This window comes from Haliaeetus leucocephalus, unplaced genomic scaffold (genome assembly GCF_000737465.1).
Source record: "Haliaeetus leucocephalus isolate CR32 unplaced genomic scaffold, Haliaeetus_leucocephalus-4.0 Scaffold439, whole genome shotgun sequence".
In the NCBI taxonomy this organism is placed as follows: Eukaryota; Metazoa; Chordata; class Aves; order Accipitriformes; family Accipitridae; genus Haliaeetus; species Haliaeetus leucocephalus.
Window position 1 is genome coordinate 3,030,899 of NW_010972875.1, and position 27,900 is coordinate 3,058,798.

At 36.1% G+C, this 27,900-nt stretch overlaps 1 protein-coding gene across 1 annotated transcript in view; it reads left to right on the forward strand.

Moving 5' to 3' along the window:
* The window catches only part of WDR19 (WD repeat domain 19), a 47,004-nt gene that overhangs the window by 17,618 nt on the left and 1,486 nt on the right, over positions 1-27,900 (forward strand). Inside the window, exons 16-35 of the mRNA XM_010574540.1 lie at positions 567-716; positions 1,266-1,413; positions 2,033-2,237; positions 2,795-2,954; positions 3,560-3,670; positions 3,946-4,055; positions 5,102-5,159; positions 6,098-6,238; positions 6,350-6,432; positions 7,921-8,004; positions 9,101-9,247; positions 9,481-9,605; positions 11,002-11,114; positions 11,964-12,032; positions 14,603-14,680; positions 20,080-20,176; positions 22,282-22,406; positions 23,066-23,147; positions 23,764-23,914; positions 26,245-26,368. Coding sequence (XP_010572842.1) covers positions 567-716; positions 1,266-1,413; positions 2,033-2,237; positions 2,795-2,954; positions 3,560-3,670; positions 3,946-4,055; positions 5,102-5,159; positions 6,098-6,238; positions 6,350-6,432; positions 7,921-8,004; positions 9,101-9,247; positions 9,481-9,605; positions 11,002-11,114; positions 11,964-12,032; positions 14,603-14,680; positions 20,080-20,176; positions 22,282-22,406; positions 23,066-23,147; positions 23,764-23,914; positions 26,245-26,368 — 2,361 coding nt within the window. The remainder of the gene's footprint in view (positions 1-566; positions 717-1,265; positions 1,414-2,032; positions 2,238-2,794; positions 2,955-3,559; positions 3,671-3,945; positions 4,056-5,101; positions 5,160-6,097; positions 6,239-6,349; positions 6,433-7,920; positions 8,005-9,100; positions 9,248-9,480; positions 9,606-11,001; positions 11,115-11,963; positions 12,033-14,602; positions 14,681-20,079; positions 20,177-22,281; positions 22,407-23,065; positions 23,148-23,763; positions 23,915-26,244; positions 26,369-27,900) is intronic.

The window sequence follows — 27,900 nt, forward strand, 5'->3', positions numbered from 1 at the left end:
ACTGATGTATTGACCTTCCACAGGAAAGGCAGAATCACTGTCTCCGCTGTTATTACTGGTTTATTAACTTGAGTGGTTTTGCAGCAGTTGAGGCCTTTCCCAGCTCCTCAGTACCTAAACTGGTACTGGTAAATTTAAAGTACTAAATTCAAAACTGATCAATTTGATATGTGCAAATTTTACAATTGACTTCAAAAGCCACCTTTTACTTTCAGTGTTGTTCTTTGTGCAACACTGATTGAAATACAGCATTAATCACAAATCAGTTTGCTTTTCTCTCCTGAATTAGGTACATGTGTTCTTAAGAATGTGTGGTTCTTCCTTGGAGGCAAATTTTTCAGCTTTGTTTGAAAGTTAAGCTTCTCTCAGCAACAAGGCAGGTATTTCCCCTGTTTAGAGAACTGTACAGTAAATACAGCTTGTCTCCACAAAAACCACCTGGAAGTATTTTTCTTTAAACACTCTTCATGCTTAGCAATCTAAGATGGGAGAAACTACAGCCAAGTTAATTATCTACTTGCCACTTACTGATGTCATTATTAGCTTTTTCTGTTATTTCTCATTAGACTGGAGTTATCCATTATTTCTACATTGAAGACTGGCAATATGTGAATGAATATCGGCATCCTGTCAGTGTGAGAAAAATTTTCCCAGATCCCAATGGAACCAGATTGGCTTTCATAGATGACAAAAGTGATGGCTTTGTTTATTGTCCAGTAAGTTAGTGTGGGATACCCATACAATTATATTTGCAAGCAGGGTTTTCAACTATATGGTGTTTTTAATAGAGAATGAAGGAGCTTTTGTCACTCCAACATTTATGCCGGTAGAAGAAACTGCCAAGGAGGCTTGAAGATAACTTAATGGTAATATAAGGAAATAAAAATCTGTCGTATTATATCAGGACAATTTCATTATACTAAATTCCTGATCAGTAATTTTCAGAAATGTATGTGTTTGTGTATTCAAATACAAATATTTTAGCCCATTAACAAACACTGCCAGTTTCACTGCCTGTCCCTATACCTTTTTTCTAAGAAAAGTAAATAACATTCATATAATGTGCATTTTCTCCATTTACTTCCCTTCTGAATTAAAACTATTTTGTTATTCAGAGTCGCTGCTTTTAAGAAAACTTTTTCTTAATATAATTTTCATATTTCTGCACTATTTATATTCTTTTTATTTTTAATCATAACTGGGATGAATATTTAGTTTGTCTCCTTAGTCACTTGCTAGTAATTTTACTTTTACATTATTTGTAGGTAAATGATAGATTATATGAGATTCCAAACTTCTCACCAACTATTAAAGGAATCCTATGGGAAAACTGGCCAATGGATAAAGGTGTTTTTGTTGCTTTTGATGATGATAAAGTGTACACTTATGTTTTTCATAAGGATGCTATTCAAGGTACTGTAAATGCTTTTAAAAACTTATTCACTATTTTAGTTAATGAAGTAAATCATGTTCTGAGTCTTCATTTGTCTTAAATATTTTCAGAACTGCATATAAAAATAAATAGTACTACAGAAGTTTTGAAGTGCAACTGATAAATAGAAAACTAGTTGCTTTGTAGTTTCTCTAAAGCTTCAACAAGGCATTTTGGTCTTAATTCCCTAAGCTTCTTGCTATTATAATCTTTTGTCTGAAATTTACACGTTGTACTTCAATTGTATTTTGAAATGTTCATGAGAAAATCTTAGGATCGGGGTGACAAAACTTGTATTCACTTACACTGTTAACCAAAATTGTAATCATAGCAATTTCTGTATTTGTGACAGAGAAATATTAAGAAATTTACCTACAAACGTTTGGAAAATGACCTTACTAGTTTAGAAGATTTAAGTTATGTATATTTACTTTACTGAAAAATATGCACCACACAGTAGATGGTGACTACCAGAAGTAGAGACCTTGAATTAATGCCCTACAAATCTACGTTATTTCAGCTGTGACTGCTTGCTACACTTTATACCATGTAGGGATTTTTTAAATGATGTCTTCTTTTCTTCCTGATCTTTGAATCTAGGATCAAAGATTATTTTGGCAGGTGGCACGGAAGTCCCCTTTTCCCATAAACCTTTGTTGTTGTATAATGGAGAATTAACTTGTCAGACTCAGAGTGGAAAAACGAACAATATCTATCTAAGCACTCACAGTTTCCTTGGCAATTTGAAAGACTTTGGACCTAATGAGCTGACACAAATGCTTTCTCAGACTTTAATGTTGAAAAGGTACCTCTGTGTTTTAATTATATTGTGTAAATTGTTCTCTTCTGTGCTTATAGCTCAATACAGCATATCCTGATGATTTAAAAATGTCATGCTGAATATTGATAAATTAGATTGATCCATAAGTCCATGTAGCTGTCTATGCAGACCAAGCAAAATAAGTGACCCAGTCGTGCTTTATTTGTTTTTCCACTGTCAAGTAAAAGCTAAAGTAATTTTTTTCAAGACTAATTTGGGGTTCTATGACAGTGGCTCTTCCAAAACTGGCTGAAGGTGCTTCTTCCATACTCCCCTCCCACTGTAATGAAGCAATGCAAAATCAGTATAATGGAAAGAATGCCAGAGTAGGGAAAGAAGATGGTTTCCTGAAAAAGTGTGGTAGAAAGAGAACTGTAAGTTATGCATTTGTATTTCTTCTTTCTTCCTGACACAACTTTCTCCATGGTTTAGAAACAAATGCTTTTTATGTTTTCCCTACCATAGTATTAGGGAAAAAAAGTGTTTAGAGGGAATTTTAGGTATGAATAATACTAGTTTTAAATGCGTTTTACCTTGTATAGGTTTTCTGAAGCATGGGAGGTGTGCAGACTTCTGAATGACCAGTCTGGTTGGAATGAGCTGGCCAAAGCTTGCTTACATCATATGGAGGTGGATTTTGCAATACGTGTTTATCGGACATTTGGTAATGCTGGGATGGTGATGTCACTAGAGCGAATAAAGGTAAAAATGTAGAGTCCGTTTTAAATAGGAAATAAGGTGATTTAATTCTTCTTTAAGAATTGCTGAATTGTTATTTTTGTGGGGATTTTGTTTATTTTTAAATAGAAGGTGAATTATTTTCAAGGGAGGAGGTATAGAGGAGAAAGTGTCCAAACCACATAACTCTTGCTTAGTTTTGTCTTGAAGTGGTTACAATCTCTACTGGAATGCACAACATTCCTTTCTGCATTTGCTTCAGAGCAGCAGAATATATTCATGTCTTGGGCATTTGGAGGCTTTTTTCCCTTTGTTATTTTTAAGAAAATGTTTAAGGCCGCTATTATTTAAAAAAAACCAAACAAACAACAGGTTGCAATTATACATCTAAAAGTGTATGTGAAATAGCACCTTAAAACTATACTTCTGCAAATTGCTGATCTTAGTGTTGGCTGTAGTGACTTTGAGCAACAATAAGAAAGTGAGGGCTTTTTCTGGTTTGTAGAATCTGATACACATGGCTGTAAAATGCAAGGATATTTTGCTTTAATGTGCTTACTAGATTGTTACCTATAACAGTATTTTTTTTTCTTTTGGACTACTTTTGCACCTATTATGTCTTTTTACAGGGAATAGAAGACCACAACCTTTTAGCAGGACATCTTGCCATGTTTACTAGTGATTTTAATCTGGCTCAGGATCTCTATCTGGCATCCTCCTGTCCTATTGCTGCACTTGAGGTATTAATTTAAGATGTGTAAATTTTTTTCTGCTGTTTTCATCTCCACCTTAATGTTGGAATATTTTACCTTCTGATAATTCTGCCCTTTTGTGGTTTTGGTCTTGCCATTGTGTGACTGACAGACATTCTTTTAGGATGAATGTCTCTCTTTCAAATTGTCAGAATCTTTCTAGAAGACTAGCTCTATATTTGTATTTAGAATAATATAAAGTTCGTATTAGAATTCAGAATTTGATACTTGCATCAGAAAATGTTACTGTTCTTTGTTAATAGATGCGAAAAGACTTGCAACACTGGGACAGTGCACTTCAGCTGGCTAAGCGTTTGGCCCCAGACCAAATCCCTTTCATATCAAAGGAATATGCAGTGCAGCTTGAATTCACGTAAGTTCTCCTGTAAAGCTGCTGTATAAGAATATTAAACCAATACTCATGCCCACTAGAAGAACATAGAATTAAGATACTTCAGCTGACTGCATTGCTGAGAGAGGATTCTGTGAGGTCTTGCAGCTATAGTATGAGGAAGAGTAGTTTTGTAAGGAATACTACATGCTAGAGACATATGTTGCAACTGGTAGGTCCACTATATAATAATATCTTCTACTAAATAAATACTTCATTGCAGACAAGTGCTTGGAAAATAAAGTTCACACCATTTAACACTTCTTACATTGGACAAAAGCCTTGCCTTTTGCCTGTGTTTCCTTAAATACCCAGTAGCCTTCATTTTCTTACATATTTTAGGTAGAGGAGTGCCAAAACTCAAGGCTGCCAGTCCCTGAAAGAGATGGTATTAGCCATTTGCCATGATTTTAAAGTCTATGTTATAGCTAATTCTTCCCAGATGAAACCTGGTCTGTTTAATGTGTAAACCAAGAGGAAAAACTCTTATCTATTAATAGAGTTTTTAGACAACTCCTTCCCCCTAGCAGTGCCCCTGGCACTGAGAGAGGACACTTGTTGATCACAGAAAGGAACAGAGGCAGTTGAAGCAATGCAACCAACTGTAACTTCAGTTCTGAATGTACTTAAGGAAAAAAATTGCCTTTGTTTTTATGCTGTGAAAATTCTAAATAATTTTAGAAGGTTAGTTTCATTTATTTTCCAGAAAAATGTGGAAGTAGAGATGAGATTTTTGAGGTATACTGTGCAGATAGATTCTTTGCCTGTCTTTCAAGGGAGGTTTATTGGTCTCAGTATAATGGAATTGAGAGATGGACTGCCTCTTTGACTAATAGCTTTATAAAGTGCACAGGAAGTGCCATGACATGTTGTGTTACTGTCCATCTTTTGCATACTTCAAATCCTTGTATGGAGTTATTATATCTAAAGCAAGACATGCAAGATACATGCATAATCTATGTGGTAGGAAGGTAGCCATCTCTTCCTATTAAAAATATTCTTCCATGTAACTTCCAGTTTTCTTTTAGGGGTGATTATATTAACGCTCTGGCACATTATGAGAAGGGAATCACTGGAAACAATAAGGTAATTCCTGTTTAGTAATGGTAGCGTTTGTACTATCGTACTACATGTTAAGTTGTCATGTTTCAGGCTCATTTGAATTCAGGTGGGTTTTTTTTATTCAGCTCTAAATCTATATGACTGTTGCTTTTGGGATAGTAGTCTTTGCACTTCTGTTATTTTTAATATACAGAATTATGCTTTCTCTAGGTATAAAGCAGTATTGCCATTGTATTAACATGGCATAATGAGACTTAGGCTTTTATAATTTGAGCAGTTTCATAATAGATGTGCAAATATCAGAGAAAATACTGCTAGGATTTTCATTGTTATAACAAAAGTCCTAATTATTCCTTCTGCTCTTCTTTACTGAATCGTTATATAAAGACAAGCAAGGATTGTGTTAGAAAATAAACATCATCTTCAGCAGATCCTCCCTTATTCTGGCATTCTTTCCCCTAATATTTGCAAAATGTCTATTACGAAGCAGCTTAAATGATAATAGGGGAACATAATAGGGGAAATAGCAATGTTTTCTGAATTCAAGCCATTTGGCTTTATGAAATATCAGTAGCCGTACCACCTTCCAAAAAAAAAAAAAAAAAAAGGAAATAATCCTGCTTGTAGTTTTTCTTTTTCTCTACTGTTGGTTTTGGAGGAAAGAAGAGAGTAGTACTAAGTTATCTGTAAAACAGATTCTTCTTGTGTATGCTTGGTCTGGACAGATCTTGTAAGTAAAATGTAAAAATTAAAGACAAAGCTTAAGAAGAAAAATAAGCTGAGTTCTTCTAAATAAGTGACAACCGCAGCTAGGCAAGAATTTTGAGACAAAAATTGATTTAACTAAGTCCATGTAATGTTTTGTTAATTTGTTTCAGTGTGTGGTTACTGTGGCTTTTGTGACCTGATATTTCTGATGTATAATGTATAGTTATTGCTTTTCATTTGATTGCCAGTACCAGGAACATGATGAAGCTTGCCTTGCTGGAGTGGCTCAAATGTCCGTTCGTATGGGAGATATCCGTCGAGGGGTAAACCAGGCCATTAAACATCCCAGTAGGTTACTGAAAAGAGACTGCGGAGCTATTCTGGAGAGTATGAAGGTATTCAAAAGAGTTAATAAAGCTAAGGCTGAATATGTGAATTCATTAAGCTATTTATTTATTTGTAATCTTAATTTAGAAATTACATTTTAATGGTTTCCAATACTGTAGCAATTTTCAGAAGCTGCTCAGCTGTATGAGAAGGGACAATATTATGACAAGGCAGCATCAGTATACATCCGGTGTAAAAACTGGTAAGTACCGATTTCAGGGAAGTGTTGTATTGGTGCTCTTTGGAAAGGAATGATTCTCTGAATAGCACAAATGTCTCATTGATTATGTTTCATTGATTTTATTGTTCCCTCCCCCAAGCTTAAACAAGAAGAATGTTCTCTCAGAAGCTTATGTTGTTTTAGATATAGCCTTGCTGTAAGTGGGAGATAGTCTTCCTTTTTTCTTTTTTTTCTGTTATGTTTAATGTTACCTGCAGTTTCAAGTCCTTTGTGTGTGTGCACTCACACACTGAATTTAGTAATTTTATTCATGTAGTTACTGTTTATTTCATTAAACTTCTTCAGCTATAAAATACATAGCTGAGACTGAATATTCAGACAGTTGGAAATGCTTCTAAGTTGCTGGTTCAAGTGGAGTCTGTATCATGAATAATCAAAATTGCTGGCATTATGTTCAATACATTTTTAATTTTTTTAGAGTGAATTTGATTATTGTCAAGTTTGCAGTGGAAAAGTACAACTTACTGAGAGATTTAAGGCCTTAATTCTTGCCTGATTACATTTTATGGACTTCTAATATTAAGAACTGTTTGGAGCAGAGATCAGAAAGACCCCTCCTCTTTCATACGAGTGCTATAAAAATTGGGTTGGAATATTATGTTCATTTACTAAGGAAAATTTTATTCCATCATAGAAGTGCCAGTGGCATCAGAACAAAGACAACACTTCATTAAGTAGGATAGCTTATATATAATGGTAGCCTTGATTTGGACAGTGAAAGGTACAAGCTTTGTTTACCCTAGCAGAAGGAGGTTCAGTTTGGGTAGTGCTCTCTTTTTTAGGCAGAGAGGTGAGATTTAAGGTCAGCCTCTCTTCAGTCTCTCATATCTTTGTCTTGAAAGGCCCACTGCTTAGTTTGCTGGCTCTTATAGACCGTGTCACTGTGTGCAACTCCTGAAGCTAGATTTATGGAAGGACTGACGTAGTTCTGTGTTCTTCCACACTCTGCTGTTATGGATGGAGTCGCTCAGAGAATCTGGTTCTAACTGCCTAGAGTCCTCTGTACAACCTGTGGCCTTAAGCACACGGTCACGGGAGTGATCACAACTGCACCTGTACTGGTGGTCTTTTGTACCCTTTTGCACATTCTTTCAGGTTACAGTTTTAATACTGTGCTGCTTCTGTAGATTAATTAGAGAATACTGGAGGTTAAAATTGTTGGTCTCGCACTTCTTATGCTTGTACATTTCAAACTTAAGCTTTAAGTTTGAAACTTAAGCTTTCAAACTTCCTTCTTTAAGCCTGTATGTTCATGAAGCAGTCTATAATTTCCAGTTCTTATAAAGTGCAGCTTTTTGAAATTATTAAAGTGCCTTCAAAGCTTATACATTATGTTCAATTACTTCTTTTTTAGCCTCCTTTTCAGTGTTGATATAAATATGCCTGGTTTACTGAAGAAAATTTGAAACCAGATATATTTATTAAATAACTATTTTCTTGTATTTCTAGGGCAAAGGTTGGTGAACTTCTTCCTCACGTTTCATCTCCAAAGATTCACCTACAGTATGCAAAGGCCAAAGAGGCAGATGGCAGGTACGTTTGAATGCCTATCTTTTTTTATAAAACATGTTATTATTATTGTTGTTGTTGTTACTGTTATTATACATTACTCTTTTTGTAAAATAAATTAAAAGAGAGACTTTGTTTTGCATAAAATAGCCTTGTGAAAATGGATTCTGAAATATATAAACTTAAGGTGTTCTGTAAAGATTTTAAACATAATCTAAGGACCTTCCACTAGTATCAAAGATGTGTTTCTAATTGATTGTTTTCCTATCTAAGCATTAATATATTTTTAACAAAAATCATTGAAGTTTTTAAAGTACTGCACCCAATGCAATATTCCTCTTAGCAGAGTATTGAAGTTGCGTTTGTTTCTAATGACTCTTTAGCTGTGATTTTTAAAAGTCATTCAATGGGGGAGTAATCATGAAAGAAAATTTTTCATTCTAGAACCAAATTACTGCAGCATCTTAATGGCTGCACTTGCAAAATATTGAATAATGTGAAATTATTGGCTGAAATGAAAGCCCCAAATAGGTTATATTTAATCACAGAACATAGTTTCCACTAGTCCTTACCTGTAAGTAAATGTGCTTCAGAACAATGATGCTTTATAACATGAAACACACCAAAGCTAAGTGTTTGTGATGATGAGACTAGAAAATACTATTTGCATCAACTGCGTAGTGTGAGAAAGAAAAAATTTCTTGATCTTGTTTACAAAACAGAAAAGAAGTCTCATTTTTAAAATTGTACAACTAGTTATCTGTTTGGTTTTTATTGTTCTTTCACTCCCAAGTGATTTCATATGGAGCTGATGGAACAGATGATGTTTGCTGATGGAACAGATGAACCACTTTTAAGATATACCAAAAGGGATGCTGGCAGAGTAGGTCAACAGTATTGTGGTAGACATTTTTCTGTCGTCTCTGCCTTTCATTCTCCCAAGAGAAAATGAAATAGAGACAAAAAAACATAGTAAATGCAGAACAAGGCTATTACATGCAAACTGAAAGGAAGGTGTCACAGAGTAACCTCTCAGAAATAAAATACTGTTTCTTTCACACCATATTGTAAAGAGTTACTTAAAAATTAGAAAAACTTACATGGAACCATTATTTTGCAGGTACAAGGAAGCTGTGATAGCTTATGAGCATGCAAAACAATGGGACAGTGTAATTCGACTATATTTGGATCACCTTAATAATCCTGAAAAGGCTGTTAATATTGTGAGAGAAACACAGTCTCTTGATGGAGCAAAGATGGTGGCCAGGTAACATTCATATTACGTGGGTTAAAAGAACAAAGGGTGAAAGAGGCCATACCTATTGGAAGTTGGTGTATTATATACTAAGTTAATTTTAGTAACCTATTTAAAATAATCGAGATATAAAATAAATCAGAAATATGTCATATTTGTATGACACAAAATATATATTCCTAAAACCTATGGTGTATTCATTATGCTAATTAGTACTAAGGTATTAATTTGTTCATTCTGATTAGATTCTTTCTGCAGCTTGGTGACTATGGTTCTGCCATCCAGTTTCTGGTCATGTCCAAGTGCAATAATGAAGCTTTCACATTAGCTCAGCAACACAATAAGATGGAGATTTATGCTGATATCATCAGTGAGTATTCCAGGTTAATAGTTTGCTTGCAGTATGTTTTGTTGTTCTTTTAATTGGTTTAGACCAATTTGAAATCATAAGACAACGGATGTGAAGTTTTGTTTCCCAGCCTTTTCCATTTCCAGTCACCATGGACAGATTTGGCAATCTGTGTCTAATTCGGGCCTACAAGCTCGGCTTTGTTTTCAGCTTAGGTATCTCCCTTGGTCTTCAGTCTAGGTTGTTTTGAAATCTTGCCTGTGCTAGAGCTTTTCCTGCTTATCCATAGAGATAAAGCATTTGTCTAGACTATTTTCTTATGTCCGTTGAGGAATCCCTTTCTTTGACCTTGACATACGTAGTACTGCTTTTCCAAAACTGAGAATTTTACTGGTACAGTTCTTCATTTTTATTCCCTCTTTTCCTTTTTTCATGGTTCCAGCTCTTTTCTTACATGTGAATGTCACTTATCTTTCCTTTTTTTCCCTTTAAGGGTCTTTGTGGCCTCCTGTTGTCTCAGCGAGAGACAAAAAGGAGACCTTATTGAGAAGCTGACTTTTACCTCAGGTCATCAAGTCAGTCAGTGGCCAGCTTGTCAATTTGCAATAACTTTTATATTTTTCACCTGTGTCAGGCACTACTCTTTGTGGAAACAGTTCCACATACATATCTACCAAATTGTCTCATATTTTCAATTAATCTCTTCCCTTAAAAAAATGTATTCTTGTTATGAAGGTTATAAAAACTTGGCAACAGCTAGCTTGGTGATGTACTGTTGCAGCTGCTTGTCAAGGTGGCCGCTATTGTTCTACTGTTCCTTATGCTTTCTTCCTTCTATCCAAAATAGGGTGTCTCAAGTTGTAATCTAAGTGGGTGGAAAAAGGGTTTAAAACTAACTCTGGAGTAATGGCTGTATTTGTTTTAGACATGTACAGTAAAATGGAGTCTTGGTTAGAAGACTAAGTAGTATTCCCTGCTACCACACGGTTACATTGGTCCTGAGTCTTGCTCTGTATGATACAGATATACTTGCCTATTTTTAAACTGTGAAAATAATTCAGGTGATAATCTCATAATCACTTGCTCTGTTTTATTGTTGCCAAGACATAATGGAAAAATTCATTAGTAGGTCATAGTTATGCCATTTTATTATGTCTGTTAAAACAACAGAAATCCCTTTATGGTGTAAAACCTATGGAAACAATTTTTTCACTGCATTATTAGCTCCTAATGTCTGACATTTAGTCTGATTAAATAGGAAAAAACTGTATAAGACATAATTTGAGTCTAGCTGGCTTTGGTTTTCTTTGAATGTCAGTAGAAAAAAAACCTGTAGAATAGGAATTTGTTCCTTCAGTAGGGCCTTTATCTTACTTAGTGAGAATACTCTGCTGTGATTGCTATCTATCTGTTGCAGGTTCTGAAAGTACTACCAATGAAGATTATCAGAGCATTGCACTATATTTTGAAGGAGAAAAGAAACATTTTCAGGCGGGAAAGTTTTTCTTGCTGTGTGGTCAATATGGACGGGTCAGTACTTAATGGGTAAAACAGTGATAGTTAAACATTCATAGAAACTGTTCAAAATACAGTACTTCAAAATCAGGGATGTTTCACTTTTTAAAAATGTAAAAAATATAAGTAAACTATTTATATTTACAATTATCCACATTGTATTCTGTGAATTATGCTGCCATACACAACTTTTTCACAGCAGTAGAGGCTCTAGATGGATCAATGATATACTATTCTCAATGAATCTCTAAATATCATGAACACAGAATTAGAATTTATTTATATTTTATTAGCTTAACCAATGAAGACTTGGTTGCTAGTTAATTCATTGAATACTGTAGCATGCCGTAACTTAAATTTTTTTCTTTAAAAAAAAGAAAATACGTTAATTGAAGTACATCAGTTGACACACTTCCTTTTGGTCAGTTACAAATCAGTGAACTGATGCTTATTAAATGTTTGACCTTTGCATACTGAACACATACTGAAAAAATATTACTGATTTTTGCAAATTACAGCAATTGCAGATGACCACTCCTTCAGCTGGGCCATAAGGGAGATCCAATGGCACATTAATCATTAATTTCTTGTCATCATATTGCTGTGAACATCTTTCACAGTTAAATGAAGGTATAGACCAGAATTTGGCAAAGACTCAACTCTTCTTTCTTGCAGGAGTATCTGTAAGAGCCGCTGCTACCTCTATAGTGTATGTGGTTATCATTATGGCTGTAAAATACAGTCAAGATAAGCATTCAGTGTGCCACTTGTCTGTCAAAATGCAGAGAGAAATAACTTGATAAAAATTAGGAAAATGTTAATTTCATGTGTCTCAGTTTTGACTTTTCTTTTGTATCATTTTAGGCATTAAAGCACTTTATGAAAAGTCCAAGCACAGAAGATAACTTGGCTATAGAAATGGCAATTGAAACAGTAAGCAACTTCGCTAAACCAAAAAATTCTTCATCTTTTCAAGAAGTTTACCTTCAGTATTGTGACATTTTCCTAGTGTTAGTGAGTGTGTTTGGACAGATTGCAAATAGAAGGAAAACTGTGTCAGTGAAAGTGGTATCTAAACATTAAAAAAGTAGAAGTTAATACTAACACCAGAGGAAAATGTGTTTTCAGTCTTTCAAAGGGTTTATGAATTCATTCAGATTTTTGTATTTGTGTGTCAGAGACCCCTGAGTTTGGAATTTTCTTTTTTAGCAATATCTATATATGCTTTTTCAGTTTTGCTGATTTTTGCAGTCTGCACACTATGGTTAGAGAGGTCAATATGCCTCCATTCTCACTCTCTGTCACAGTCACAGAATGGTTGAAATTGGAAGGAATCTCTGAAGGTCATTTGATCCAACCCCTCTGCTCAAGCAGGGCCACCTAGAGCCAGTTGCCCAGGACCGTGTCCAGATGGCTTTTGAATATCTCCAAGGAGGGAGACTCCACAACCTCCCTGAGCAACCTGTGCCAGTGCTTAGTCACCGTCACAGTGAAAAAGTGTTTCATGATGTTCAGATAGAACCTTCTGTGTTTCAGCTGGTGCCCATTGCCTGGTCCTGTCACTGGGCACCACTAAAGAGAGCCTGGCTCCTTCCTCTTTGCACCCTCCCTTCAAGTATTTATATAGTTGACAAGATCCTCCCCAAGCCTTCTCCAGCCTCAACAGTCCCAGCTCTCTCAGCCTTTCCTCATGAGAGATGCTCCAGGCCCTTCATCATCTTAGTGGCCCTTTGCTGGACTCTCTCCAATATGTCCTTCTCTCTCTTGTACTGGGGAGCCCAGAATTGGACACAGTACTGCAGGTGTGGCGTCACCTGGAATAGAGGGGAATGATCACCTGCCTTGACTTGCTGGCAACACTCCTTCTAATGCAGCCCAGGATACCTTAGCCGCCTTTGCTGCAAGGGCAGATTGGTGACTCATGTTCAGCTTGATGATCCCCAGGTCCTTTTCTGCAAAGCTGCTTTCCAGCTGGGTGGCCCTCAGCATGTACTGGCACATGGGGTTGTTCCTCCCTAGGTGCAGGATTTTGTGCTTCCTGTTGCTGAACTTCATGAGGTTCCTGTCTGCCCATTTCTCCAGCCTGTCAAGGACCCTTCGGATGGCAGCACAGCCCTCTGGTATATCAGCCACTCCACACAGTTTTGTGCCATCAGCAAGCTTGCTAAAGGTGCACTCTGCCCCATCATCCAGATCAGATTGGACCCCCAGTATTGACCCATGGAGTACACTGCTAGTTACTGGCCTTCAGCTAGACTTTGTATTATTGATCACAACCTTTGGGGCCTGATGATTGAGCCAGTTTTCAGTCTACCTCACTGTCTGCTCATCCAACCCATACTTCATCAGCTTCTCAATAAGGATGTTATAGGAATAGTGTCAAAAGCCTTTCTGAAGTCAAGGTAGACAATATCCACTGCTCACTGCTCTCAGCAACCCTATCAGGTGGAAGACCAGTTGCAGCATCAGTCTTACTAACACCTTTTTGTTTTCATCCTTATTATCTCAAAAAATCTCCTTTCCATCCCTAAAAAAAATAGAAATTTGGGATTAAGCAATCTTTGTTTAGTTATTTTGCTTATGATCTCCAAGATTCTGTAGTCATCAGGTCTCCAGCTCATGCTGCACCTCAGTACATGTGAACCTACTCTGTTTCTTGTGATTCTTTTCTAGACAATATATGCTGAAAACCTGCCTAAGCAGGCCCATTGCCAGCTTCCATCTATGCATCCACTGTGACTTTCACTTTCTGTCATCCAAACCATTCTCGTACTGCCTCTGTATCATTGAAGAACCCACAGCTTTGAAAATCTTGCTAGGTATCACTAGAGTACTAGAGTTTTTTCAGACTCTTTTAAAGAGTAGACATGACTCTGCTTAGAGATAGCACAGCCACTCTTGAGGCCTTCCATCTCACAAAGCTGTTGGCAGGGCTTGTAAGACTGAAGTTTGAGGTGTCTAATGCTTTCCTCTGGATCCAGATGTTTCAGCCCAAATGAATAAACCAAAGGCTATGAAACAGCCCAAAGACTATTGCTGCAGTTGTACCTTATGTATCCTTGTGGGATCTCAACATCTCAGCCATATTTTTGAGACTGTCTCTTCAACTGGCCAGATAGTGCTGGCTCTGTTCTAGTGACCAGCACTGAATATTCCTCTGAGGCGCAAGTTGTGCTGGGTTGATAGACGTAGCTTTGTGACAGCAGGCTTCAACTCATGGTCCCTAGATTCAGACGCCTTCCCAACACTGAAGCAGAGGAACAGTTCATGCCGGTAGAGAGACCCATTTAGTTACAGTCCTCTGACATAACACATTAGAAAGTAAATATGAACTACTGCATGTCAAAGCTGATGAAACAAGTAATCATCTGGTTTGAACACGCAGAACTAAAAGAAAATCATGTTTTAAATCTGTCTAGTTTCAGTGGTTTTATGGAAAGCCTCCTTATGAGTATTTTTCCTTTCTCTTTCATAGCATAATTTCTTCTGTCTTTATTTAATAGGTGGGACGGGCAAAAGATGAAGCCCTAACAAATCAGCTGATAGACTATCTTATGGGAGAGAGTGATGGCATGCCCAAGGTACTGTATTTTTATCACTGCTATTGTGTCACACTGTGCTACAAGATCTTTTGAGCTTATTTTGTAAAATTAAAAGTTTTGGTAGACAGATTGTGTTTTAGCTCGGTTTCATTAAGGAGCAAGACTTACATGATCGCTCTGTAAGTCATTCACCCAGTAACTTCAGTTTCAGAATGATAAGAAAGGCAGTAACTATCCTAGATGTAATCATCTTTTTCCAAGCTTTATGAAAGCAGGTAGTTGGACAGAGGAGATTCAAATTAACACTCACACTGAGGGAAAGAGACAAAACTTAGCTGTTTGTTCATGCCAGTTAGCCAGCTAGCTGTTGCCTTTCCCAAATGGGTACTCAGCATGTGCGTGTCTCAAGACTAGCTACAGGACTGATCTCTTCTTGCAGTGTGGGGCGTTGGTCTAACTGTTGCAGTGGAAGAAAGTGAGGTAGTAAATAGGAGATGAAGGACAAAAACCCAAAGATGATCAGGCTACATTAGTTCCTGTATTCACACATCAACATAAGATGTAAAAAGTTGTGGACAGATTTTCAAAATTACCAGCTCCCTGTTGATTTCTGAAGGGATTAATGACCACGTTTTAAAAATGAGCTTAGCTCAAAGCAACTCAAAAATGTGCCACTGAGATCACTTGAAAATGTAATGGCTTCATGCGGATGTCCATATGACAGTTAAACCTTATTTGAAAAAAATTATCTTTCTTTTTGGATTTCTTATTATGTAGAAGTATTTAGTTTAAAGTTTGAATTGATTATTCATAGAGTCAGTTTCATCTGCAGGTATAGGCTGTAGTTCTGTAAACTAAAACACAGAGTTTCTGTTCTGTGTTGAAGAATAAAATTACGTACTTCATTTATGGTAGAAAATTAAAAAAAAACAGGAAGCACATTTGAAGATTTTTGGTGACAGACCTTCCTAACGTGGAAGTTTGATTAACAATAGGATAATAAAATACTGTGGACACTGATTTTTATGTTTTCACTCATCATTGTCATAGAAAATCTTCTTTGGATCCTTAGAACCTTACATTTTTTTCTTTTATACTATTTAGGAGGTGCTTTGTGAGATAAGAGGTGCTCTGTGCTATAAGGCTTCTTTTAATGTCATATGATCAACTAATAAAATGTAGAAAGGACCATTACTTTTCTTCCAGGTTTCCTGCTCCTTTGTTAAAAGCAAACCATTCACTGGGTGTAATAAAAGGCTTTTGGCAGACTGGTAGACAATTTCCTCTTTTTCTCTCTTGTATATACGGATATGGGAGTTGGAAGATACTTGCTGACAGATTTTTGTGTATTAGTTGCCAATGCCATAGGTTTGGTAATAAAAGAAGAGGATCGTTCACAAACTAAGCAGAACATAGATTAGATCTGTGCTATTTATACAATACAAGAAGTATATTTTGACCATATTCTGTTGGTGTGATTTTTATTTTTTTTTCCAAGAGAGATTTAAAATGTCCACTGTAAATATTATGTTAGACATCAGAACAGCAGCATTTGAGGTTAAGATGACAAACAGCTCTTTTGGAGAGTGACTACTGATGAGCTGTCTGGTTTCTCTGAGTTTGAGCTGTGGAAAAACAGGCTTCACAGTCTATTTTTTATGTCCATAGAGCTTATGGTACATTCAGTCATATTTGGGCTTTTGTTCATGGAACTAAGTGGCTGAGCCACTTCAAGTTTTACTGCCTGTTACAGCAGAGCTTGAATGTGAGCTACGTGAGGCTGCACCCATGTTTTTCTACTGTGAAAGCCAGACCTCAGGTGTGGACATTGCAGTCTGCAATTAATTCCTTAGTCAAGGAATTTAAGACCTCATACAAACTCACCGTAAATACAGTCAGGTGCAAAATTACATGTATGGACAAATAAGTTCTGCCATACTGAGGGGAGTAAGGTTTGGTAACAATGAAGAGGACATGGTCTTCATGCAGTAAGTTTATTTCACCCCTAATATTATAGCTGTGGTTTATGATTCTGTTGGGAGATTAGAAATTCTGGCTCTTTCCTCTTTGTATGGTGCCAGGAGATTAAGGGTTTGATATTTTAGACTTTTAGAGACACTGGACAGTGGATAGCCAAGCCAACTTTACTTTTATAAAATTAATAAAAAAAACCACCACAAAACCCCTCTGTCTATTATTTACCTCTTATTATTTACCTGTAATTTGAAATGTGAACATTAATAAAATTATAAGAGAAGCAAAACATAGTGAAACAAACGAAATTCAACTGCAAGAGACCAGAAGAGAATGAAGCTGTTGGAGGCATTAGATGAAAAATCTGTGCAACATCAGTGTAAGCAAAAGTAATTTCATATTTATGCTGAAAATTGGGTGGACAGAAACTGTAGCATCCAGTCTTTTTTCTAAGAGCAGCAGCCTAGTCATCTGGTTGAAAGAAGTGCATAGGTCTGGATAAGGGAAGTGAGCTACAGTGCGATCTCCATAGTGAAGAGGTTCTAAAGATTTTAGAAAACACTTAGGAATTTTGTGAATGCCGTAATTGCCATATTTAACATTGTTTTGAACTTCAATGTAGAGCTTTCTTTTCCTTGTTTAAAAGCTCTCTCTTGTTCTTCTGAATGCTTTAATCCAATCTGCCATAGTCTCTCTCTGTGAGTAACAAAATTTTCCTTTATCAAATCATACATATTTGTTTTAAAAATCTACTTTAAAAACAATTCATCTTTATCCTTATTATGCTACGGAGACGGTGTTCTTGAAATTATCAAGCCAATGGGGTTGTTTTTAGAGAATAGCAGCTTTTATGTGGTGGTATTTTTGTAAAGCTGAAAAGTAAAAGTGAACCTAAAGTAGCCATGCAGCAGAAACTTGCTAATCCTTTCAAGCATTGATCTTCAAACCAGATCATTGCTCACAGCAGCCTGATTGCTTTAAATCTGTCACAGCCAACAATTTTGTGGCATTTTAATGAAGTACCATATTATCAAAATTATTATGCTTACCAAAATGTTGCTACACTATTGTCTGACTAATTATAAACTATTTCTTAATGTGTTATTATGTCAACTATTGTATTTGTTAACGTTAACATGTAAAGTTTCTTAATTTGTCATGTGTTCTTTTGTAATTTTTCAGGGAGTGTTAAGTAGCAAGATTCTGCTGTCTTCTGTGTGCATATTTTCTAAGTACATGTGTTTTAAAAAGCTGAACTAAATTAAAATCATGGCTATCTAATATTAAGATCAGTTAGACTGCAATAATAAATTTTTCCAAAGACCTTAGGAAATGTGTTGTCAATTGAAAATTCCTTCCTGCATTTTTTGCTTTTAAAATGGCTGACTTTAAAGGTAAGAATATGAAAGTAAAATATGAGACTAATTTTTCTTAAATGCCTTCTACTTTTATAATTTTTTCTACATATGGCTGCCATGCAAGTCATTTAAATATATTAGTTAAGTATAATTAGGGACGTGGCAAATACCATATAAGACCACTGGTTTGTGCTGGGACAGGATCCTTCTCCTGCTGCAGCAGGAGAAAAAGGAGAAGTAGCCTGGGTGGGGAAGAAGTGCAGCCTTCTGCTATCATCAGTGGGTTGACCATCTGTGGTCATTAGGAGGTGTCAGAAATTGGGAAGAATTACATCATAACCTACCATTCATAAAAATTATTGTTTTACCCCACTCAGGGAATAGCAATTTTCCTTTGTAAGGCAGTTTACAGTGGATAAATAATATGCAGTAATATAAGTAGTTGTAGTTACTTTATTATCCAGATAACTATTTCATTATGGTTAAGTTATGGTTCTTACGATGTTCAACGTTTTGATCATGTGTTACTTAAAATTCTGCTCCATCAATAGTTTAATTACTTTTGGTCACTTAATGTTTTTCCTTATATTGTGAGTTAAAAAGAAGAATTTGACTTGCCTTTTTTCTTTCTGTATGCCAGTCTTCTCTCTTGCTTTTATTTCAGTGATTTTTTTTTTTTGTCATTTTTTTCCTTGCCTCTCAAGTAGGGAGTTAATCTTTTCAGTCATCTTCTTTATAAGGAAATATATTTATATCTTTCATATTTCTATTCGTTTCAGTTTCTGCTTTTTTTGCTATGTGTTTGAGACTTACATACAAAACCCACCCAGTATTCCAGAGAACAGCACAACATCGATTAATACAATTCTTTTTAAAGAAATTTTTATACCATTTTAACATAGAATACACATTGTAAATGTTTGGGTTTACTACTAATATTGCAGAATTAGTTGGCTTGTGTTTTTTGCTAAGCTGTCTATAAAGCCACCAGTGTCTATTTTTTTTTCTGATGTGTATATTTAAGTTGGAACCATACCGTTATATACAATATTTCAGCTTAATTTCATCTTGATTTACTAGTTAAAAGATTATCATGTACAAACTTTACTTTTTATTGATCCCATTTTAGAAATCACTGCTAAAGGTATAAAATAGTGACAGTAGCCCAGGTTTGGTTTTTTTCACTTAATAGTTCCTTTTCATCATAAGCAAGGTCATTTTATTTTGTATTTAGCTGTATTTTTAGGCATAACCTCTTTTGACGATTTTATCAAAATCCTTATGAAAGAGCAATTCTCTTTTCTCTTTCTCTTGTTGATTTCTTTTTTTTTTTACTAGTCTGCTAGAAATTTGAGTACACATTACAAAAATAGAACTCATGTTCGTTCTCTTCAGTACTGCCATCTTGTTTTTTCAAAGTTTTGTGCTTAAATTATTTCACTAATTTTCCTGCTGTTTGATTGCCAGTTCTTGGGTGAACCCTTTGCTACATTTGCCATTCTTGAATCATGTAATATATCAAAAGTACATAGTACAGCAAATTACAAATTTTTAGGCATTTTGTTAGCTGAATTGTCCCCCTAATTTTCAATTTTTTAGCTGTCTTGGATGTCTGCCATCTGGTCCCAGAACAATACACTCTTTAATGGCGAGATTTTGTCATCCTTATCCCCACTAAGCAATGTTTGCATCTAGATCTGTAACACAATTTAAACATTTCTAGCAAGATTTTGATTTCTACGAGTCCTTTGGTTCTTTTCTGACACCATAAACGCCTACACAGCTGAAGCTGTTGGGTTTCCACCTGTACAACTCTCTGTGTGCCTAACGGTCTGCGGCTTTCTGCGTCCATATTGGCAGGGCTTGGCAACTAACTGCCACAACTCAGTCAGGGTCCTCAATGTGGGCGTTCATCTGACTGTACTAATGGCCAAAACTTGCAGGTGAACATAGCACGGCTAAAGCATGTTGATATGAAGAGCTCTTCTCAAAATAAGCCATCTTGTCCGCTTTAAAGAATGCGGTGGTGGGATGAGCAAATAAAGAAAGGGGATACAGCAGTATGTATTCAGTTAGCATTAATTGCTTTTGTATGATTTAATTAAGGATGCCAAGTACCTATTCCGCTTATACATGGCACTAAAGCAATACCGAGAAGCTGCCAGAACTGCTATAATAATTGCCAGGGAGGAGCAGTGTTCGGGTAAGTCTGTTTTCTCTGATGTGACAGCATCTCTGACACTACATCTTGCAGTACTTAGGGTCCTGTTATTTGTATAGGATTATATTTAGAAAATACATGTATCAGTGCTTTTAATTATATTCAGGTTTAATTTTGAATTTGAAGTAGCCTTTGTGAAAAAGTTGGGACTTATACCTGTATATTAAATATTGGAAGAAAAGAAAATTGTAGAAAATGCCTGCATTCCTTATTACGTTCAAGTAAACATAGTGATTAAGATTGCCTGCAACTTTACTTTTCTGTGTATCACAGATCTTAGAATTGCAGTTTCTACTTTCTATCCAACTTGGATACTGATCCTTTAGTCTTTGCCCTTTTTTTTTTTTTTTTTTCAGTGGGAGATGTGCACAGAAGATGACTTCTGTTGAAGGATCAGGGACCTGCTTACTTAAGCCTTGTTTTCCCCTGTAATAAGTAGCTGAAGTTAGAAACAGAAAAAAGTAGTAAGAGACAGGGCTAAAAGCAAAATAGCTATCGCCTCCATTATTCATGCTCCTCTGTAGCCATGACAACAGTCCTATCATAACACTGCTTGCTTTTCATTTCAAGTAAGTTAAGAAAAATATCTATAAAGGAAGAATAGCAGCCTCAGGAACAGCCCAGGCAAATTAACATTCATGGACTGTTCCTCAGCATTGGGCTGAGGAGTGGAAAATCTCTTAAACCCTTGGCAAGCATGATCTCCCAATTCATCATAGCAATGAATAATGCATTTGTGCTAATTATGTAAGCAGGAAATGTAAAGGCTCAAGGGTTTAAATATTTAGTAGCTTTTCTGAATCTGAAAACTTAAATCTAAAATGCAGTATCTCATATTGTATTTCATATTCCCTAATAGTATAGATGTGTTCTGCAACAGTGTAATAATAAGCACAATATTTTTTTCACTGAAGTCACCAATCTTGCAGTAACTGTTTCCTTCTCTTCCTTCAGGAAATTCCAGTGAGTTTGATTCTGAAGTTTGCACCAATATAGTTTGTTCTTTCCTTAAGAAAACATTTTAAAATAATATTTAAGTCATAGTGTTTGGTATTTTCCTTTGGGTATGCCATTTTATGTGCAATTTTCCTTTAAGTTGTTTTTATGTAATCACATGATTTTAAGACTGATCATATTATACTAGGAGTCAGTAACACAGCATGAAAAATTAATGTTGTTTTCCAGTAACTAATTCTGGAGTGATATTTAGCTGCCTCACACAAATTTCCACAGGTTGATTCAACTGTAGTGTATAACAACACGTAATTGCTTTATAGAGTAAAAATGTTTGCTAATAGAGAAATATGGAGAGATAGAAAAAAAAAGTTTGCTGAAATAACTGAATCTGAAATTTCCTTTAAATGCCTCCAACTGCAAAGAGTATACTCTAATAATGTAATAACATGAAAACAAACAAACAAAGAAAACCCAACCCAAAACAAAGTAAGAACGAACAACTAGCTGAGAGTAGACTAACTGTACTAAACACTGGTTGTTTTCAGCTACGTTGATAATTTAATGAAATCCAGTGGTTTCTGGACAATCCTTCATAGTAACCTTGAAGCATTATAGTCTAGTGAATTATTATTTAAATTTTAATTATCTCTCTGACAGGTTTTGGGTTGGTTTGGTTGCAGAGGCAAGGAGTTGCCAAAGCAAATGATAAAATAGAAGTATGTTAAATTAACATTTAAAAAACAGTTTTTGAATATCTGACATTGACGAACAAAAAGAAGTAACATCTCTAAATGCTCTAAAAATACCTTTTCTCCTCTTTATTGTGGAAGCAATGTAACAGCATCTTCCATTTTTAAAGTTTCATTATATGAAGTTGTCATCCACATATGTATTTTGATACTGTTTAGATGAGTTCTCCAAGTGTAATTTTTTTTCTTTATTTAACTCCCTGGCTGATATTTTTAGGATACCGTGACAAGCAACTGCTTGTGACTTTACAAAGAAATTGTCATGCAAAGGTTTTTCTCTAAGAATCAACATAACTTCCTGTTCAGATTCCATATATGTCATTAGTAAAGAAATTGTTATGAAAAATTAAATTTACTGTTCGTTGTTGGGTTTTTTTTAAGGAAACTACCGAAATGCACATGATGTTCTTTTCAGTATGTATTCAGAGTTAAAGACCCAGAAGATTAAAATTCCTTCTGAGATGGCTACAAATCTTATGATTCTACACAGCTATATTTTAGTGAAGGTAAAGAATTGAGAAACTGAATTTATGCGTAAGTTGCACAGTCTCTGATTTATTGAACCATACATATGGATGCTCTGTATACATAAATTACATTGTCATGTCGGTTGTATCGCAGAATCCAAGTGCATGCTAACAGCAAGATTCAGGAGGCCAATCCATGGATGTTTCTGCCTCTTTGATTAGCATATTCTTTTTTAAAATACTGAATAATTTAAAACCTACATATGGCTTCCTGTATTTCTTTTGCATTCACACTTACAAATATTATGCTACTAGTACAATTATTGATTATTTAAATTATTAATTATTATCCGTAAGCAGATCACTGCTTTTTCTGTAAATGAAATTAAGCAGGGGGGCTCAAATGATTTCTAGTAGTTAACCCGTGGCCCATCAGGATTTCCATTCAGCCTACAGTCAGCTTCTGGCCTCCTCTCTACCAGCAGTGAGGCAAGAGCAGGCAAATATTGGGCCGAAGGCCAGACAGACTGTTCTGGGAGAGAGCGTCTGTAAAGTCTCTCTACTGCATGATCCACCTCTGCTCAGTTTCGTCAAAAAGCCATGGGCGCGCAGCTCCGAGAAGGATGAACACCAAGAGCAGGCTGCAGGAATTACTCTCTAAAGGCTGCAGTTAATTCAATATGTTTGTTGTATTCCAGACTCACGTGAGACGTGGTGATCACATGAAAGGAGCACGTATGCTTATACGTGTAGCCAACAATATCAGCAAGTTTCCGTCACGTAAGTGCTGGTGGCATAGAAGAGCATGCTTTACAGGATGACTCATTAATCATTGTATTAAAAGGTATATTCTCCTCCTATGATCCTATAGGGCACGCAACTAAGTGTAAATATACACAGTGTGCTGTGCCATCCTCCACAGGACAGCTCTTTGATATACGGCCTCCAGGATGGGGTCCTTGCCCACCGTAACTGCAGTACTGAGCTGCCTGAACCACACACAGTCTCAGGATCGTATGTAATGAACTGATTGGTTCTGTGACTTTATCACAAAATCTTAATCAGTCTTTTTTGGAAAATACTTTTTGGGTATGTGGAAAATGTAGATTAAAATGTAGACTTTAAACAGCACAGACCAGATTTGGGAGAAATGGTAATAATCAAAACATTCCTGCTGCTATACTGAGCTTCAGGAATACAAGGCTGTGAGAGGTGAAACAATGATATTCTTGTATATGGTTACAGGAATTGCACAAGTTGTGCAACTGTGTACTCTGAGGAAGAAGAAAAATACTGTCATTTTTCATCAGTACCTTTTTAGCCATATTAGCTCGAAGGCTTTCAACATTAATATTGGTAAATAAATATTTGACATTATTGTTTCGCTCTATTACAGACATTGTGCCAATTTTGACTTCAGCTGTAATTGAGTGTCATAGAGCGGGACTGAAGAACTCTGCCTTCAGTTTTGCTGCAATGTTGATGAGACCCGAGTATCGTAATAAAATAGATCTTAAATACAAAAAGAAAATTGAAGCAATGGTCAGGTGAGCAGTGTTAATCTGTACTTTCAAATGTACATAATGTCAAGGCTTTATTTGTAATGTTATTTTTGCTCATAAAGCCTACAGGCTTTATCCTGTTTTCATGTTGTTTCACTATCTCAAATTTGGAAAGCTAAGAACCATTTCCACCTTTCTCTAAAAATTACAGGCTTTTCTGTTCCCTTGGATGCGATAAACCTTAAATGCAGTATGCATGTAAAATGCTTCCTAACCAGCAGTAACATTTTCCATCTTGTCCATACAGACCTAAGTGCAGCCATACAGCTTTAGTTGTTCTGTAGTTAGGAATGTACATGTAAACTGTTAGCTACCCCAGCATCAGCAGTATGCTCTTCTGTGATTTAGACTACTGACTAAATGGCTAGGATAAAAAAGAATGGAAGAGCAAATAAAAGAGATGAATTCTTAACATTTTCTTCCTTATCTGAAGTTCTGTTTTGATAGATCCTAGCCAGTATTTTCTGCCAGAGGAAGAAGTGTAGGTGAGTGTCAGAGCAGGACAAGCATATATAATGCTTTTCTTATTTATTCTACGAGCCTCTAACCATTTTGAGGCTCAGGGACTTGCTGAGCCCATATGGGTGTTTTAAGGTATTTATTAAGTAAGTTTCTAAGCTCTCCATGAGCTTATCCAATCTCTGCTTGAAGCCACGTAAATTTTTAGTGACAGGTGACTCCTGTGACAGGAAGTTCCATTGTGTCAAGACTGGTCCCTAGCTACTTTAATGTGATGCCTCGTAGTTTTCCACTTGGGAGAGATCTAGCCTTTTCTGTGTCACTTATGATTTTATAGATCTCTTTTTTTTTTTCTTTTTTTTTTCCCATTTCCCCTCTATCCATCAGTCATATCTTTTCAGGACCTGAAGAGTCTCAGCTTACATAGCTATTTTATGGATACTGATTCTTAAGGCCTTTCTTTGAAACTCTTTCCCCTTTTTGGAGGAGGCAGGACCAAAACTACACTTTGTATTTAAGATGTGGGCAACCCATGGATTTGTGTAGTAGAAGAATGACTCTGTGTTCCACCCTACTTGATTTGCTTTGACTGTTTTTAAAGCAAGCTGATGTTTTCATAGCATATACTATAATTGCAAGATCCTGCTCCAATGCCACAGCAGTTTGGAGTCCATCACCTTATACATGGAAACTTTTCCAACAGGCCTTGTTTTGTCTTCCCCCCACCCTTGTATTTTCTTGTCACAAAGTTCTTCTGGAATTCTTTGAAGCTGGCTCTGGCCCATATCAGTCTGAATATTACATACAAGCTGTGGCATCGCATTATTTTCACTTGTATTTTATGAGCTTGCAGGACAGCAGTAGGTTACCACAGATGCGTACTGTGAGAACTGTTTATCCTATTCTGTTTAGTGTCTTTTAACCATTTTTTTAATTCATGTGAAGTTCTTCCCTATTACCTGCTTGTTAATATTTCTAGAACATTCCAGTAAGCTTCTAAAATATGACATCAATGCTAAAAGCCATGTTGACTTGTTCTTAATCTATCAATCAATCATGTTTATCCGTACCACAGTTTTCATAAGTGGAGACAAAGGAGCAGGCCATCGCGAGGGAAGCATACATGCCTAGGCTAATAAAATGAGAAATTAGGCTTTCTACAAAGTATCAAGATAACTAAGGAAGCCATCTATTTGTCTCTAAGGTTACTACCCTAAACATTAGAAAGGATGTATCCTCTCATTGGAAAACATGCCAAAAGTGGATCTAAGCTCTTCATCTATAAATGTTCCATAGAAGATTAAATGTTAAGGTCACATAAGAAAGCTGGAAAAAAGTCTCCTCCTCCCCTGCCCTTAACCCAGGTGCTGTGATGTCTGGATCAGGACCACCCTTCTGACAGACCCCTAGATAAAAACAAGTCTGTGAAAGGCAGAGTTACAAGCTGTATAGTCCTACCAGGATGCTAGTTTTATTTGTTGCTTCGATTCTTTGTGGTCACTTCTGCCACAAACACCAAAATAGTGAAACCACAGGTTTATATTCTATACATATAGACTGAGTTTTGAAAACTTTCAAAGTATTATGATCTGTTATAGCTTTAAAAATGTTGTGTTGTTTCAAATTAGATGGAAAATTACCTGTTTCTGAGTTTACATAATTGTGATGAAGCTTGGGTGATATAGTTAAAAGGAATTATCTGGTAGAATATAAAATAGCAACTGGAAGCTCTGCAAATAACACAAAGGAAAAACACTTGCTAAACACAATGCTAAATAAAGGCATTGTAAAACCTCTTTGTTCAAGTTCAAAAAGAGATATTTTTTTTGTTGTTCACATTTGTATCTTACTTCTAGACGTCCAGACACAACAGAGACCGAAGAGCCAACAACAGCCTGTCCCTATTGTGCATTCCAGCTCCCAGAGTGTGAACTTTTGTGTCCTGGCTGTAAAAACAGTCTCCCCTACTGTATTGCAACCGTGAGTGTCTGCCATGTGAGAATGAATGCAAAGCTTTTCTTTCCTTCTAAAAATAAGTTTGTCTGAATATCTTTGGTTTGATAGTAGATTCAAGCTAGACGTTTTTGTGGGTTTGTTGGTTGTTTTTCTTCCAAGCTCTTACCAAGTAAGTAGAAAACATTCTTCTTGTCTTTAACTATCATAGAGTGGCCTTAGTTGCCACCTGCAAGTTGCAGGCACGTAAGGATGATGGTAAGATCATGAAGTGGTTCTGGAAGACTTTGGCTTCCTGAGAAGGCAGGACATGCACCAGGGCTCCCCTGGACACCCAGCGCACACGCGTTCGGTGCTGTCGGTGCACTTGGGAGAACACACAGGCAGGACCGTGCTGCTGGTGCCTTCCCAAGCTAGGTGCTCCAGGGCTCAGAGCAGGAGGAACAGAGATGGAAATCCCCCTTTCTTCTTCCATGTACAGGAGCCTGTGGAGGGCACAGCCCTCCTCCCCTAAACTCCAGGCTGCTGAGACTGCAAATAAAAAAAAAACCAAAAAAACCCACCACACTTCAAAAATTGATTTTGGAGAATGCCCAGAATGTAACTGAATTTTTAGGTGCTTCCAAGGTTAAGTAATGGTTCAGCCAGTGACCTCAGCATTTCTTGCATTACTGATTCTTACAGAAATGAGAAGTTATAACATTTTTGTTTCAGGATACTTTAGAGTGTAGTGAAAAGGTGTATTTCCCCATGGAAGAGCCATGCACCCCACTGTTACCAGCATCACTACACAATCTTTATACTGAGGTTACCTACTGTATAACTAACACTTTATTTTCACTAGGTTCAAGTGATTTGTCAAACTAGACTAACAGAAAAATCAAAATTTACTTGAGCAGGAATCAAATGTTTGAGTAAACAGTCTTTATTAAAACTAAAGAATCAAGCCTTACAAAAAAATATTAATAGCAATTACCTATTTTTTTTACTCTATTGGTTCAGCAGAGTAAGATGACCAGTATATTTTAGAAGTATTACCTTAAGGAAAAAAAACAAGGCTTTTAAATGTAGCTTTATGAGCCAATCATAATGTACATATTCATGTACATTTCATACTATTTATTTAGGCTCCATCTTGGTTATAGTTTATTTACATCACAGGTATTTGTAACATCATTAGGAATGCAGCATTTTCAAATATCATACAAGAGTCAGTGTCAAAACAACCTACTGTTGCATATCATATTAGAGCAGACATCTCAATATAGTTCAAGGTGCTGTTGTGTTTTATAGTATTGAAAAGGTACATATGAATTCTTTCTATCAAAAGCAAATTAGTAAACTGTACCAAAAAAGTAAACAGAAATTGGTTCAAGAGGCAAGTGCTAGGCAGTCAGTATGCTCACAAATGTGACAGCATTGAATCCAACCATGTGATGTGGCTTTGGGGGCGTTTTTTTGAACGTCATATGCAACACCAAAAATCCCAGTAGATTTACATAGATGTCTAGACATAGATCTACAGATAACATTCTAGAATTGCCAAACTAAAAGAATTT